At 43.4% G+C, this 16,949-nt stretch overlaps 2 protein-coding genes across 2 annotated transcripts in view; one reads left to right on the forward strand and one right to left on the reverse strand.

Annotated features, from left to right (window-relative positions):
• The window catches only part of LOC139462218 (xylosyl- and glucuronyltransferase LARGE1-like), a 472,136-nt gene that overhangs the window by 281,384 nt on the left and 173,803 nt on the right, over window positions 1-16,949 (reverse strand). The window lies entirely within an intron of this gene.
• LOC139462219 (uncharacterized) overlaps window positions 1-16,949 on the forward strand; it is a 43,581-nt gene that overhangs the window by 20,388 nt on the left and 6,244 nt on the right. Inside the window, exons 2-4 of the mRNA XM_071243813.1 lie at window positions 12,684-13,632; window positions 14,437-14,513; window positions 16,188-16,331. Coding sequence (XP_071099914.1) covers window positions 12,684-13,632; window positions 14,437-14,513; window positions 16,188-16,331 — 1,170 coding nt within the window. The remainder of the gene's footprint in view (window positions 1-12,683; window positions 13,633-14,436; window positions 14,514-16,187; window positions 16,332-16,949) is intronic.

Genomic DNA, 16,949 nt, shown 5'->3' on the forward strand with positions numbered 1-16,949 from the left:
GTTTTGGGTTTTTTGTTCTTTGCTGTTTCGTTGTTGTTGCACTCAGCAATATCTCAGCTATACGACGGCGGTCTGTAAATAGTCTGGATCAGACAATCCAGTGACTGACACCATGAGCATCAATCCACGATGACATGCAAACAAGTCAGCGAGTCTGACCAACCGATCCCGTTAGTCGCCTCTTATGACAAGCATTGGTTGCTGAAGACCAATTCTAACCCGGATCTTCAGGTTAACAATGTCTTGTAATCAGCCCCATCAGACTGGATTCTTAGACAATTCAGTCTCGTGCCTTCTATTGCGAAATAAGCTGATTTGTCTTGGTGAAACGTATCTATACGTTGTCAATAAGAACATCTTGGAACAGGCGTCAGATCTGGTATCTCGAATATTCCTACTCCGACATAACTTGACTCAACATGAATTAAAGCGTTTGTCTTCGTTTTTTAATGAATAAAAACATCTTAAAACAAACCTTAGACCAGATATCTCGAAGGTCCCATCATTTCGACACGTCGCTATATAAGTGCAATAATCTTGGACGCGACGTTAAACCCCATTTCACCTCACCTCACCATCATTTCGAGATAATGGGATTTAACTCTAAGTAAAGCGTATCTCTTCGTTTTTTTAATCAATAAGAATCTTAAACCAAATGTCTCGAAGGTCCCATCATTTCGAGATAACAGGGGTCAACTCTGTCTGAAACGTATCTATACTGTTCCCAATAAGAACATGTTGTAACTGGTTCAGATCAAGGTGACCTTTCTATCCAAACACACCACTTCAGGGCAATTGCTATTTACATGCAGATCTAACAAAATGCCATTTCGCAATTGCAAGTCTGTTGTCGTAAACGACGCTGTTCTCTGGTTGTTTGCTTAGTTCATGGTCACACTTCCGCCGGCGTCCGTTGCCAGGCAACAATGCATCCCAGCTGAGAACCACTCGTGATCCTATATCAGCGCCCAGAGGTTAAGCGTTGTCCTTAAAGATACTTATTATTGGGGATTTCTGACCTTTTAGGATGTCTGCTAACGTCATATGTAAGTGGTTGATGCATTCATATTTCACACGAATAACTGTCATTGTGTCCGGAGAAAACAATTCAATATTGTTTTCATTTATTTTAAGCCTTGGTAACACGTAAAATACGTTAATTGGTTTATGGATTATAAAACCATTTTTTCTCATCATAAGCTAATTTGAAATATGAAACAACACGTGGCGATTTTGGTCGCAGCTCTATATACAATTACGCTTATGTTCCTAACGTTTTTTAACTGTTCAAAATAGCGTCAAACCCAACTCACTCACTCATTCGCTCATTTTTATTTGAGGGCATTGGTGATTGAGTACGAGGCGCCTCTGTTGTGTAGAGTACTAGAGTTGTGTCCCTTAGATGAGTATAGGATCATTTGTGCGAATTTTGTTGAAATTAATCGCAAATGGAAAAAAATAAAATTCACAGTTATTTAGGAGAGTGAGTAGCTTGGGTTTATTGCCACTTTTTAGTTATACTGAACTATTGTCCTAAACGGTACTTCCACTTTTGAATGTTCTTAATGTATTTGGTCTCTGTGTCCAAATTCCAGTCAAATTCTGAACAATGCATGACAGTAAACTGCAACACAAACTACGGGTTACGAGGAATAACGGACTATCTGTCCCGAGTGAATTATTTTGTAAGTTCCGACTATTTGCGATTATCTGTCCCTCGTGACTTAATATTGAAAGTTCGTCACCAAGGTTTGTAACTTGCAAACTTAATTCACACGGGACAAATATTCCGTAATTCCGCGAAGCTCGTAAAAATCTTGAACGTTATCACATTCCGATTTATGATCCCTGACGCGCTTGTTATCATGTCCTGCTGAGTACTACTTACATGATGTCACGTCACTGCTTCTGAGACACCCCTTGACAGCACCACGTGGGTAAGGATCGGAACACGTGTCAGTCACGTGACTAGACCCCCAGCCTGGACATCAAAGCTTGAAGCTCCAAATGCATATCGGTTTTCTAGTTCAGTGCATGAACTTCCGCATCAGTTAATTTACATCCGGGTTAGATCAGGAATTACGTGAACGGAAGGCGTCCCCGTCAAGCTTGGTGCATCACCCTTACCCAACATTGTCTGGCACTGATCACTGATATTTTTCCTAGCATTAAGATATGATACTGAAGATGGGTAATCAAAAAGTATTATTAATTCAGTTTCGCAATATCTTAATAGCTCGAAAATATGACAATACACAGAATATGAAAGTTATTTCATATGTGTGTGTATTTTCTCTCCCCTCATAAACACTTACACAAACGCAAACACGCAAACACACACATACATACATACATTTACGCACTCACACACACCCAAACGGCGGTCTGTAAATAATCGATTCTGGACCAGACAATCCAGTGATTAATATCATGAGCAGCGATCCACGCAATTGAGATACGATGACATGCATCAACCAAGTCAGCCAGCCTGACCACCTGATTCCGTTAGTCGCCTCTTACGACAAGCATAGACGCCTTCTACGGCAAGCATGGGTTGCTGAAGACCTATTCTTCCTGGGTCGCCTTCTTTTCAGGACAAAAAATCGTTTTCATCCCTCAGAAGACAGCGTTTGGTTGCACACATTGGTGAATCCCAAAGAGGGTCAACAGTGATCTTATTGTAACGTTCTTAAACTGATCAAATCTCGAACCCAGTGTGAATGCGGTCATCTTCCCGAGGCAAGAGAGTTAACTGTCTTTAAATGTCCAGTTTCCACGTGGATTTATATAGTCAGTTAACTCCCTTGCCTTGGGAAGATGGAGTGCGGTATGAAGTTTATCACTCACTCACTCGCTGTTTACGACTTTATCGCTAATTCACTCACTCTTTCGGACTTTTATTCGACTTTACACTCAATCGTTCACTCACTCACACATTCTAACTGTTATCTAACTTTATCACTCACTCACTTACTTACCAAGCCAGATTGATATTATATTCGGCTTTACTCTCAATTGTTCACTCACTCACACATTCGAACTGTTATCTAACTTGATCGCTCACTCACTCACCCACCCAGTCGGAGTGACATTTTGCTTCGTCACATGTGAACTTACAACGTTAACCCTTCGTCCTCACTCACTCACTCACTCACTCACACACACACACTAGTATAGGACTTTGTCACATGTGACTGTGGTAATGTGAAACTCACGCATCCATCCCCTAACTGACATGGCCCCGACATGTTTCCGCCTGTCAGACACCGGCGTTTATTGGGGTTAACTTGAATAATGTGGGGCTCCACTAAACATGTCAAGGATTAATCATTTCACCCGCTTGATTACCTCTTAAATCACCCGGGCAACCAGAGCAGGACCCCCAGCGGTGGAGCAATAGATGTGCTGAAACAATATGTGTGCTCAGTCGGGTCACACCAGGAAAAATATCATAACTTCCCGGGTTATCCTCCGTAGCATTATATAGTACCCCTAAAGTTACTGAAATTATATAAACTTATTAATACCCGAAATACAAAATTAACAATATGACTTTACAGTTTGATCAGCCTTCTAAGAACTATGGAGTAAGCCTGGAGTAGGCTAATGCCGTTTTAGTAATTGAGTAGGTATGTTTTTACGCCGCGTTTAAAAATTCTTGCAATTTGGCGAGGGACAGATGAGATGGGTTTCAAGCGTTGTATCCATGTTGGGAATCGAACCCAGGCCTTTGGCGTGATGAGCAAATACCTTAGCCACAAGGCTACCCACCTCCCTGTACATTTACCAGAACGGAGCGGTCCTTATACTGTATAATGGCGTTTGGAAGCCTTCTTGGGTTAAAAAGCAGTCACACGTCAAATTTTCTTTCGCTTTCATACTGCTATATCCTTCAACTGGAATAGGGGCGGTCGGGTAGCCTAGTGGTTAAAGCGTTCGCTCGTCACGCCGAAGACCCGGGTTCGATTCCCGACATGGGTACAATGTGTGAAGCCCATTTCTGGTGTCCCCCGCTGTGATATTGCTGGAATATTGCTAAAAGCGGCGTAAAACCAAACTCACTTACTCACTCCAACTGGAATGAATTATGCAGACCGTATATCACCGAATGTGTGTAAAACACAATTGCTTGACAGAATGTGAATTTTAAAATTTTAATGCTTTTAAACTTTACCTTTATAAAGTATGTTTAGATACCTGTAAGGTCCATTTTCAGCCTACAGTAGAACTAATGAGAGTTAAGAGAAGCGTTAATATTTTCATAATTGATTTTATTGTTTCATCTTTAATATCTTGTTAAAATGTGAGCGAGTGAGTTGGGTGGAACGCCGCTTTGAACAGTATTCCAGTTATATCACGGCATGTCGGGTAGCCTAGTCGTTAAAGCGTTCGCTCGTCACCCCGAAGACCCGGTTGCGATTCCCGACAAGGGTACAATGTGTGAAGCCCATTTCTGATGTCCCCCGCCGTGTTATTGCTGGGCTATTGCTAAAAGCGGCATAAAACCATAGCGTGTTAGCTTAAGGTGGGAGGAAAGCCCGAAGTGATGCAGGTCTTAGACAATTTCCACTTTGGTGAAACCCACGAGCACGGGTATGGCGTTGACAGACCTAGAAACATAATCGGGACGAACCGGGATTCGAACCCACGATCATAGTCGTTTCTGGCGTGTAAAATATATAGAAATGTCTCTGACAGATGGACTAAACAACCTTAACAGAACACCCGTCTTTACAATGACGGCGTCCCATTACGTATCGCGAGCTGAAACTCAAGACACAGCCCTATTGTACAATTGTAGACGCTAAATCTGAAACCGTGACTTGCAGCTCTTTTAACTAGACCGCGGCATCAATTACAAGAGGATCTTTGACATCTGAATTGCTGCCGATGGTGTTGATATAGATATCTCAAGAAACAGCTCGTCATTGTTGCGAAGCCTGTATGTTTACATGTTCTGATAATAGAACTTCATCTATATGATGCATGGACAGATCATAGAACCCCAACACTCCCCCCTCCCCCCTCCCCATCCCCTCGTGATCACGACGCCGCTACCCACGGCTGATTGCTGAGGGTAGTATTACTTGAGTCTTACTCACTTATCGGTCATTGCCCTTGTTGGTGTATATTGAAGAGATGTGGAATATATACCATCGTTCTAGTGAAGTGAGTGAGTGAGTTGGATTTAATGCCTCTTTGAACAGTATTTCAGTTATATCAGCTTAATGTTGGAAGTAAGCCAGTAGTGATGCAGGACGTTTATACCTCTATACTATCTACAGTCTTCAACAGTTAATACTTCCCTAGAAAAGGGGATGAGCATAGGCTGATAGAGCTGAAAAGGGATCGGTATAGGCTTCGAGAGCTGAAAAGGGGATGAGTATAGGCTGCTGGAGCTTAGACGGGTATGAGTATAGGCTGCTAGAGCTGAAAAGGGGTCAGTATAGGCTGCTAGAGCTGAAAAGGGGATGAGTATAGGCTGCGAGAGCTGAAATGGGGATGAGTATAGGCTGCTAGAGCTGAAAAGGGGTCAGTATAGGCTGCTACAACTGAAAAGGGGATGAGTATAGGCTGCGAGAGCTGAAATGGGGATGAGTATAGGCTGTTAGAGATGAAAATAGGATGAGTATAGGCTGCTAGAGCTGAAAAGGGGATGTGTATAGGCTGCTAGAGCTGAGAATGGGATGAGTATAGGCTGCTAGAGATGAAAAGAGGATGAGTATAGGCTGCTGGAGCTGAAAAGGGGAAGAGTATAGGCCGACTGAGCTCAGAAGGGGATGAGTATAGGCTGCTAGAGTGAGTGAGGATGGCTGTACTCCGCTTTTAGCAATATCGCAGCAATATCACGGCGAGGGACACCGGAAAAAGGGCTTCACAGTGACATTGTACCCATGTGGGTTATCGAACCCGGGTCTTCGGCGTGACGAGCCAACGCGTTAACTGCTAGGCTGCCCCGCCTCCCCATGGGCTGCTAGAGCTGAAACGAGAATGAGTACAGGCTGCTAGATTGTTTGTTTGTTTGTTGTTTAAGGCCACACTCAGCAGTATTCCAGCTATATAACGGCAGTCTGTAAATAATCGCGTCTGGACCAGACAATCCAGTGATTGACGTCATGAGCATCGATCCACGAAATTGTGATACGATGACATGCATTAACCAAGTCAGCGAGTCTGACCACCCGATCCCGTTAGTCGCCTCCTACGACAAGCATGGGTTGCTGAAGAACTATTCTACATAAGCTGCTAGAGATTAGAAGGGGATAAGTATATGCTGCTAAAGCTGGGAAGGGTATACGTATATGCTGCTAGAGATGGGAAGGGGATAAGTATATGCTGCTAGAGCTGGGAAGGGGATAAGTATATGCTGCTAGAGCTGGGAAGGGGATAAGTATAGGAAGCTGGAGCTCAGAAAGGGGTGAGTATAGGCTTCTAGAACTGAAAAGAGGATGAATATAGACTGACTGAGCTTAGAAGGGGGATGGGTATTGGCTGCTCGAACTGTGAATAAGATGAATATAGACTGCTAGAGCTGAGGAAGTAGTGGATTTTATGTTTAATATACGCTTTGGGTGTCTTTGTAAGAAAGACTCTAGTACATTCCGCAGCAGTCGACTCGATTGTCCTGCACAAAGTTAACTTTCCTTCCACTCTGAGGCTTGTGTCGGTTACACTTGAGGCAGAGAAGCAGCTATTCGCTATTTACATGAAATGTGCTGCTTCTTTGCACAAGATTTACCTGCTCGGTATTTGCTGTGTAAACGTTGTGCAAGGAAACAAGGTAGTACCGCCCAGCCAAACAGCGTGCTGCTGGAATGCGCTGGTGCTTCGTCGTTGTAAACTTACGCCATGTCGGTAACGGATTGCATTCTCCGGGGTTATTTTCGCGTGTATCATTTTGTTTATAATGACAATATTTACACCTTTTTGTGTTTTCCCCCGACCCCTGAACAAATATAAATACCAAAGCAAGAAAATATCATATCATGTGACGTCATGTGTTCTTCACGTATACAATCATTGTATTGCCATATCGTGGGGTTTTTCGGTTAGTGTCTCATTATGTTGATTATTTGATAATTTTCAAAGAAATATAGCTGAACGTGGAATAGTTTATGACAATAGTTATATCAATCATGCTTATTCCTCTATGTTTATACCTCATTATAGCCACGTTCAAATAATAGCTTTTTAATACTTGCATCTGTGTAAATGAAAGCGACAAGCACCATAAGAAATCTCATTGTTCAGGGTTCAGGGTTCATTGTACGATTCCGACTCTATCACAAGCATGTGCCTGAAACACTATCAAATAGTGATGACACAATGTGTTCGCGAAAAAGAGAGTGAGTGAGTGAGTGAGTTGGGTTTAACGCCGCTTTTAACAGTATTCCAGTTATATCGCGGCGTATCAGCTTCATGTGGGAGGAAAGCCCGAAGTGATGCAGGTCTTAGACGTTTACCACTTCGGTGAAACCCACGAGCACGGGTATGGTGCTGACAAACCTAGAAACATAATCGGGGCGAACCGGGATTCGACAATCACAATCATATGTTTCTGGCGTGCCAAACGGACGCAACTCCGCACAGCGATGGCGGCGCGTTAGACGACTGGGCCATCCGTGGCCCCGCGAAAAAGAGAGAGCTTTCTGTGTAAAATGCGTAAATGAACGCATGTATACTGGTGTCACATCTTTTTCTTAAAGATTTCCCTCTTTTTGATTTCTATCTATTTTATTCCATAATTTAGGTTCGTGTCAACTATACTCTGTTAATGACCGTGCCTCCTTGTTAATCGACCCTTAGCCACCTAACCCATATTGAGTGAGTGAGTGAGTAAGGTTTTACGCCGCTTTTAGCAATATTCCAGCAATATCACGGCGGGGGACACCAGAAATGGGCTTCACACATTGTACCCATGTCAGGAATCGAACCCGGGTCTTCGGCGTGACGAGCGAACGCTTTAACCACTAGGCTACCCGACCGCCCCTAACCCATATTGTACAATAGCTTAAGTCAATAGGGCCCACCTCTTTGTTTTATGGTTTATACCCATCCAATGTTATTAATGTTATACAATTATATGCCACATTTATCCAGGCATCTCTGCTCAAATGCGGTTATATTTGGTCCCCGATTTGTATGCATTCCAGTCGTCATTCTCAACTCCCTGGGGAGTATACAACCCATGCTGCCTCCAGGGGCCAGAAGGTGTTTAGATCCACGACACGTATCGGATCACAATTCCCTGCTGGGTGAACAAAGGCACATTTGAACGAAGTCACTTGCCCAGGGTGACAACACACGTTTTGACACTTGTGTTTCGAGTGTACGTATTCGTGTTTCCACCATCTGGTCATTCACCAACGGATGCGTGGGTTCTTTTGAGTGCACAGGGTGAATGTCCTGAACTCTATCTGTAATTAGGGCCCATTCAATGAATAATTGTAATATTCATGACCCAGCGCCATGGCTGTCGTAGACTATGGGGATCGGATGTTCACAATGCCCTTGCATGGCCGATTGGAGCCGGTCTGTCAGACAGGGTGACTTGATTGGAGTGAGTGAGTGAGTTGGGTTTAACGCCGCTTTAAACAGTATATATCGCGGCGTGTCAGCTTAATGTGGGAGGAAAGCCCGAAGTGATGAAGGTCTCAGACGTTTACCACTTCGGTGAAACCCACGAGCACGGGTATGGTGCTGACAAACCTAGAAACATAATCGGGGCGAACCGGGATTCGAACCCACAATCATAGGTTCTGGCGTGCCAAACGGACGCAACTCTGCACAGCGAATGGCGGCGCCTAGACGACTGGGCCACCCGTGCCCCCACTTGATTGGAGTCACCATATCAGCGGCATGGAACGTTGCAAACCACCACAGACTGGTCTCTCTGATCCAGACTCGATCATGCACAGTCCGCATGGTTCAGATCGCGTCGAAATATCGAGTTCTATTCCCAAAATGGTTATAATGTGTGAAATTCATTCCCTAGTGGTAAACGTGAATCCACTCTCACTCACTGTTAACAGGTAACATGCCGTCTATCTTGACATCAAAGCCCTATGGGGGCAGTAGTAGGTAGTTACAATACTTGAAACCACTTCATACAGTGATATTGCTGGAATAGTGTAAAAGCAGCGTAAAATCCTACTAAATCAGTGCTCATGCGCATCACGTGGCCAATGTTACATCGCCGGAATACAAGAAGTGTTCTGTTCAGCATCCCGAGCTGTGTTAGCCGTGCTGCGGAGTCTGTATGTGACTTTTGACACAGGGCTAGTTAAACACTCGCAGTCGTCATGGGCAATTAGAAACGTTTCTTGTGCACTTGACTGTTCTCTGTCAAACTTCACACAGGGTCGTAACTCCGTGCAGTGTAAAACAATATACAGGAAACGAGCCGCCCTCAGGCGAAGCGAAGCAGAGTTCGGAGTTGAACACATCGGGCCTAGCTACATCTGCATATAGACAGGTTTCGTCGAAAACACCCAGAATATCCCCCTGTCGAAACCACGTAAACGTAAATATAATACTCTCTTTTAACAAAGAAAATTTAATATAAAAAAGGAAAAGGAAACAAATGTTAATACATGATCGTGAGTGAACGCTATTTCAAATTTAATCTTAGAAAGGAAATTATTAGAATTATCTGACGTAGGCCTATTCGTTAATTAAAAACACAATGTCTAATCCTTTGTGTTTACTTTGTGATAATAGGCGATGCAATAGTAGGAGGTGGGCAGGTTATGAGTTGCCATGGTTGTCAGAGCTATTCTACCCGGATCTTTACGGGTCTATCTATGCTGGTTGTAAGATGCAACTCAGTTTATGGGTGGCCAGGCTCGTTGACTTTGTTGATTCCGTGTCAACGTACAGCCTGTATCGTTGTTCATATTATCAATCATTGGACACGATTATTTACAGGCCGCCGGTAAAAATAGCTGGATTATTGCGGCACAAAACAACATTCCCTCATTTACTCAAGATATCACTGTGTTTATACTTGTTGATGGCACTGTGACATCACTGGTCCCATACTAGCTGCGTCCTTTAGGGAACTCGGAGGTGGACCTCGCGACTGTTAATCCAGGCTAGATAAAGTTGCTTGTCTGGTTCATGTGTATCCTCCGGCTAGTAGAGATGTCGTGTTGACGTTGCTAGTCTAGTACCGGCTGTGACCTTCAATAGGCTGTCTATGTTCCGTTCACGCTGTCCGCTATCTTGAATGACTCAGTATCAGCTAAAACGCTAAGGGTCAATTCACTATATAAGCGATAAAACTGCGCTTTCATGTTGATACAGGCCTATTTTACATTTATATGTTTTAAAGTCTTCATGTAAATTGTATGAAACTGTCGGTGGATTATAAGTGTAAGGGTTGAATAACAAGCAATTTATTTCAACACTGATAAAACCATTCAGTTGACATGACCCCGTTCAGTTGTCGAGGGAAAACAGAACCCCATATTTTTTAATGTGAACAGCACACAACGTTTGTTTAGCTACCAGGTGCTCATTATAACACATTTGTTTAACCTTAATAACGCTTACGCAACGTCACAGCTTGCTGAAAATTAGCGTCTACGCGCCGTGGGTACGTTGCAAACAGGAATGGCGCCGACATTTTGAAGTTCATCGAAACACCTCTTTCGCGACGTTATCCACAACAGGGCAACACGCATGACTTGCCATGGGCCGGTCATCCACGTGTGACGTCATGTCAACGAAACAACCATATTCGGTTAGTGCTCCTACGGAATCGACACCAAACTGCCACATTAACGACTTTGACAATTTGTTGAGACCCAGTACGGGCCGGACCGTAGGCAACCAATTAAGCAAACACATCGTCCGGCCCAGACGTTCAGCGATGGGTCTACCTTTGCTTCTTCGTTACCGTGAGGGAGGTGAGGTGAGGTGAAATGGGGTTTAACGTCGCGTCCACGATTATTGCACTTATATAGCGACGTGCATGCACGTGTGTGTGTGGCTGCTTGTACTAGTCCGGACTGATGCCGATTTATAGTGCTAGCACACTGAGATACCATGCCGCAGTTTAATATGAATACCCCACTCAGACACAGTATACTGACTCCGAGCCGACCAGTCCTTGTTTTAGCCCTTTAATGTCGAGCGCCAGGCATACCGTTAGGGAAGCCTAGCATAATGTTGACAGCATCTGAGATTCAGAAGACAAGACTTGGATTGCATACTGTTCACAGACGAATCCAGGTTTTATCTTGACAACTTTGATGGTCGTGCAAGGGTCTATAGGCGTACATGAGAATGTTTTAGCGACGCTTTCGTTACCCAAAGTCGTCAGTCTAGTGATGGCATTGAAATGGTATCGGGTGGCGTTACAACTCCAGGGGCTCGTTTCACAGAGCGATCGTCCATCTGTTTGCACACTTGTTTATAAACATGCTATATAATTCCACCCTGCCATCCATTACCATTTTATACCCTGAATCATACGAGGACGACCACCACCACCACCACCACCACCCCACTGCGTGGACGACGTGGATCCTTGATGTTGCATTAAGCTGACGACTTCATAACAACATAATGTTCCCCCGGTTGTGATCACGGTTACAACACTGAAAGCCTCAGTAAACTTTTCAAACAGTTTAGGGTAGACATGTGCAGAACATGTCCAAATATGACTCATCAGTGACAAAAAATATGTCTGATACAAATCCCTCTTTTTACCGCATTTTTCAGTGTTTTTGTTTTGTTTGTTTTTTGGTTTTTTTTTGTTTGTTTTTTGTTTTGGGGGTGGGGTGGGGGGTGGGGGCAGGATGTGTTCAGCTGTTGGCAAACATCTGGTGTTTATAATTAGTGATTCAGAAACACATGCTGATGACGTAGTTTGAATGGTACAGTTGAGCTTTCCTATGAATATCGAAAGGATTTTGTGGTTTTTCATCTTATAGCATTTTCTGTACTTCTTTATGGTCGGTTATCTACAATAGACCTTTGTGGCAGAGACTTTTTTGTGAACATGGAAAGGGTTTTGTCACTTATATTTTGATATAAGTCATGGTGTGAATTAGATGGAATGCATTACATATGGAGTAGGGGTATAGCGTGTAATCATATAGAGATCATATAGATTGTATATACATGTGTGTACAAACGTGTGTACTCCGCTCTACACACAGAAAACAACTGTGGGCCAAACATAAGGAAAAGCATGACGATTGGTTGGCAGCTCAAACTCCGTAGTCAACCAAAATTACTCTGTGGTAACACTGGTCAGTTAACAAGGGATTCAGCTATCCGGAAATTTATCCGGACAATATTTGAGAAAATGCAACTTCCCGGATAAGCGACTGTTATCTCAAGGGGATATTTTATGGCCAGCAAGGCTTGGAAAGAACACCCCAAACATCTCGCTGGCACAGTTCTATACACAATACAACCTCATAGCAGACACAAGCCACCATCCGTTATCTCTGCCTTTGTAATGTTAAAGGGAGTGGTAGCCCAGCTAATTAAATTCCAGACATCTAAAACTAACTTTGGCATATTATGTGTATTCATCTTTTTGATAATTACCCTCAATGCACAGATATAATGTTACAGTCTGGCACGAAGTCTATAATTAGACATATACCACAAAAGGATGCCAGATCATTGAACATAGCCCCCTTTAATATGATTTGTTTCTGTTACAGACAGTCGACAGTTTCCCCGGAAGGTCAGGCTGTAGACGGTGCAAGCCTGGGTACTATGCGCATGCGTCATGCACGGACACCAAAGAGACAGCGTGCCGTCGCTGCCCAGAAGGACACTTCCTTCCTGACTGGAACGTCCTGGATCATTGCTATCCTTGCTCCAAATGTGGCCACGGTTTATTCGAGCTAAAGCACTGCACGCGAACATCAGATGTGTTTTGTGAGTCATGTTCCTCATTAGAGGCAAGAGCCAGTCCTCAGTATAAAATGTTTTGCTGGGGACTTGACGCAGATGCTGCTGAGATGCTTAGCGATGAACCTGAAAAGGATGGTGATAAGGATGAACGTGTGCCCGTTGGTGAAGGCGAGAAACGTTTAGAAACAAATGAAAATGATGACGAAGGTGACATAGATGATGAAGATTCATCGGGTCAGGTTCATCAAGAAGGTGATATTGAGTTTACAGAAGCTCTACACGAGCCTCCGAAGTCGACGGACACAAAGGCAGAGGAAGTGGACATTCATGACATATCTAACGTGGATCTGTCAGAGGGTAGCGGATATGTTCTGTCGGAAGAGGAAGGAGAAGACATGGACGAAATTACTGAACTGCTTGCTCAATCAGCTACTGTAGAACCCAAGGACGCACGCGAGGATGAACTCATCCCCTTGGGAAAGGTGAAAGTGTCCCCAACTCCTAATGAGATTGACCTTGACGTGGACGAGGAGGGAAGTGGTCTGGTGGTTGAGGATATGACAAACGTCTCACTGGCGGAGCACGTTGCTGTGACAGACGTTCCTGAGTTGACGGAGGACACGTCAAAGCTGCTGGTGGAGATTGGTTACTCTGGGGATGGGGATGAGGTAGATGTGGTGGACAACGCCACGCGTCCAACCCATGAGATCATCATTCTGACAAAGGAAATGTCTACCATGAGCGCGTCTATAGGTAAGTTTATACCATTTCAACAAGGCCTTAATTGTCAAATCGATCTCATTACGATGGTAAATCGTTCTAACATTGCCATACAATCTACGTACAGGTTGGTTAAACAATAACATGAGTTCTATGTGTCAGTAACAGGGTGAAAGTTATTTTACCAGCGGAATGGTGTACACGAACTTTAGCAAATTACAACATGTAACCAATGTATTATCCAAGTTACGCAACAAGCATAAAATATGACGTCACATTAAACTCTGTGACGTCAGGATTCCCATAAACACCGTCTAGCCGACTCGTGAGCGCATTACAAGACGGTGACTGGACAATCAGGTAGATGATTGTGTTCCGTGTAATTACAATTCATATTCCGTGTATAGAGCCTCTTATTACGTGAAGTAATTGAATAAAGGTTCCAACAGCAGAGAAGACGACAGTGCTAATGCAAAAAGACATCCGACACAGCACTAAGTCATCTGGCCTGGGCAGATCAGGGTTAGAATTTGTATTCAGCAACCCATGCCTTTTCTATTATTTACAAACAGCCGTCATATAGCTGGACTATTGCTGAGTGCGGCGTAAAACAACAAACAAACACAAAACTAAGTCATGTACAAATGTAATTACATGTAGTAGGTACTTAATCGAACTTAAAACTTATTTTCTCCATTATTGGAATTGTTAGCAATTTTCAATATCGTTTCGGGATGATGGGTCCATCCTAGAAAATATTTCATACGTATATTCTGTACTTTCTGTATTTTGTTCCGTGATACATATTTTTGGAGGTGTCTTATTTTGCAAATTCAGATAATCCTGTCCTTGGATTGGAAAATGAGGAGGCTGACCCTGCTGAAGAAAATAAAGTAGAAGCCAGTGTGGATGAGGTGAGAGTACTACAGAGAGAACTGGGTTTAAACCTTGTAGCACTTGTAGCTGACGTTTTTAATTGTGTAGGTTTGCTTCCATAATCATACCATGATTGCCCTAGGTTCGGCACCTATAATCAAAATGGTTCTGTTCCTAGGCCTGTCAGCACCATAGTGTTGGTCGTGGGATGTAAACGCCTACACCCTTCGTCATGTTGGAATTACCTCCCACATGGTGTTGCGTGGTCTTGTGTGTCTCACAACCAGGGAAAAAAGGCGGAGAGTAGTTGGATGGGTGACCGTATTCAGCAAGCTTGCCGTTTCGGAAGTTTCTACTGCTTCGGTCCTGCCCCACGCTGAAACATATGTTACATGTGGTGTCTATTAAGGCACATTACTTTTTTTCGAAATATGCCTCTGTCCACCCAACGATGAAAGGGTACCCGGTAGGATTAGATGATAATGTGACTATTAACCTTCTAGCGCCTTATAAGATTGAGTTGTATATGTATACTCCCCAGGGATCTGAGAATGAAATTAGCGTGCATTTACTTCGGTAATAATGTGCGCTTTGGACTATGGACGCATAACAAATGGACTATTATTAATATTTTATTATTAAGCTGACATGCCGTGATATAACTGAAATATTGTTCAACCATTAAATACAACTGACCCACTCACTCACTGATGGCAAAGAGCGAATTGCGGGTTGTAGATGGGTAAAGCAGTTGCACGTTGTATGTGCCTTATATCACCGATGTGCGATACAACACGCACTGAAGTAGGCAGGCAACTACAACAGTTTGCTGTTAATCCTCTTCGATGAATATATAGAGGAGCCCCATGCCGACAGCTGTGTGACTTGGTTCACTCGGTCAATATTCACGAGGAAAAGAGATGTAGATGACAAATTTAACTTGACACTCACAGTCCACTGATGGTTGACTGAGAGCGTAATGACGAGGATCGAACCCCTCCATTGCGCCGTGTTTAGGTCAACAAACCCTATTGACTGACTGAGGCTCATATTCACATACCATTACGGCTCTCTGTCTCCGTCTCTCTCTCTCTGTCTATCTATGTGAGTCTCTCTCTCTCCGTCTCTCTCTCTCACACACACACTCATATACACACACACACTCACACTCACTCACACACACACCCATTACACAGTCACACCCACATGCACATACACATATGCCTAGACACACACTCACACACACAATCATACACAGACACACACACACACGCAAACGTTCACTCACGCACACACACACACTCACATACACAGACAGACACAGATACACACACACTCTCACACACATATATACACACTCACTCACTCACGCACACTCACATACACAGACATACAGACACACACACACACACACACACACAAACTAACACACACATACACACACACTCACACACGCACACTCACTTGGTCTAACTAATTTGGGTGAGGAACAGGTGGTCACAATATATAATTTATATATGTACTTGCCGATTACAGGACATCGTGTTCCAATGGCGTGGATCGGTGCTCATGCCGTCGACCACAGGATTCCATGGCCAAACCTTGATTATTTACAGGCCTCCTGGATATAAGTGACAAAACATATGTCAGTTGGTTGGTTATGTCTCGTAAGTAAAATTCCATCTGTTGCATTATTTATACTGTGTTTGTAGGAGCGTGTAGCGCAGGGCAGCATGGATGGAAAGACGAGAACGGCAGTCATTGTTGGTGTAGCGGTTGGAGCCGTCATCTTCTTTGCTCTGGGATTCTTTGCCAGCAGGCACTGCAAGAAACGCCACGCCTTCAAGAGCATGAAGGTGAGTTTGATAAGATTGCATGACTAAATTAACGCATTTGCAGTTTTGGTTCACCAATGAGAATGTATGATATTGAGTCCATATTTTAGATAATGACTGCAATTTGTGTATTTATATATTTGCACAAAACATTCCATATATTCAGTCACAGACGTTATAGAGGTGTTCAATGTTCCCATATTTGCGAACAGGCATCAATCAATACCTGTCTTCAGAAATGAGGATATATTGTAATTAAGTGAATTGATAATTGCAATATGGTCGGCCGCGGGAGTATTCATTTCATCTCGTATACATTGCCGAACAACCTAGAATATTTGTTGAATCGATTGTAGCGCCAACAGTAGATATTACGAGTTATGTCCCGTCTATGTTCCTCCTATTGACCAATGAGATTCCACCTCTCATATCACTTGCATTTGCTTCAAATAAAATGGCGTCGCCCAGTGCAGACAATCTGATCGATGATCAAGATCTATATTGTAAAAAAATGGGTCTTACTTCGCGAAGTGCATCAAATCACGTGAGCATCTAGACGGAAAACAAAAAATAATTTGGAAATTATCTGTTGACGCTAAGTTGTCGGTACACATGTTTTGCAAATCCTGCAATCGACCG

Source organism: Haliotis cracherodii, unplaced genomic scaffold, assembly GCF_022045235.1.
Source record: "Haliotis cracherodii isolate W230 unplaced genomic scaffold, xgHalCrac1.p SCAF_15, whole genome shotgun sequence".
Lineage (NCBI taxonomy): Eukaryota > Metazoa > Mollusca > Gastropoda > Lepetellida > Haliotidae > Haliotis > Haliotis cracherodii.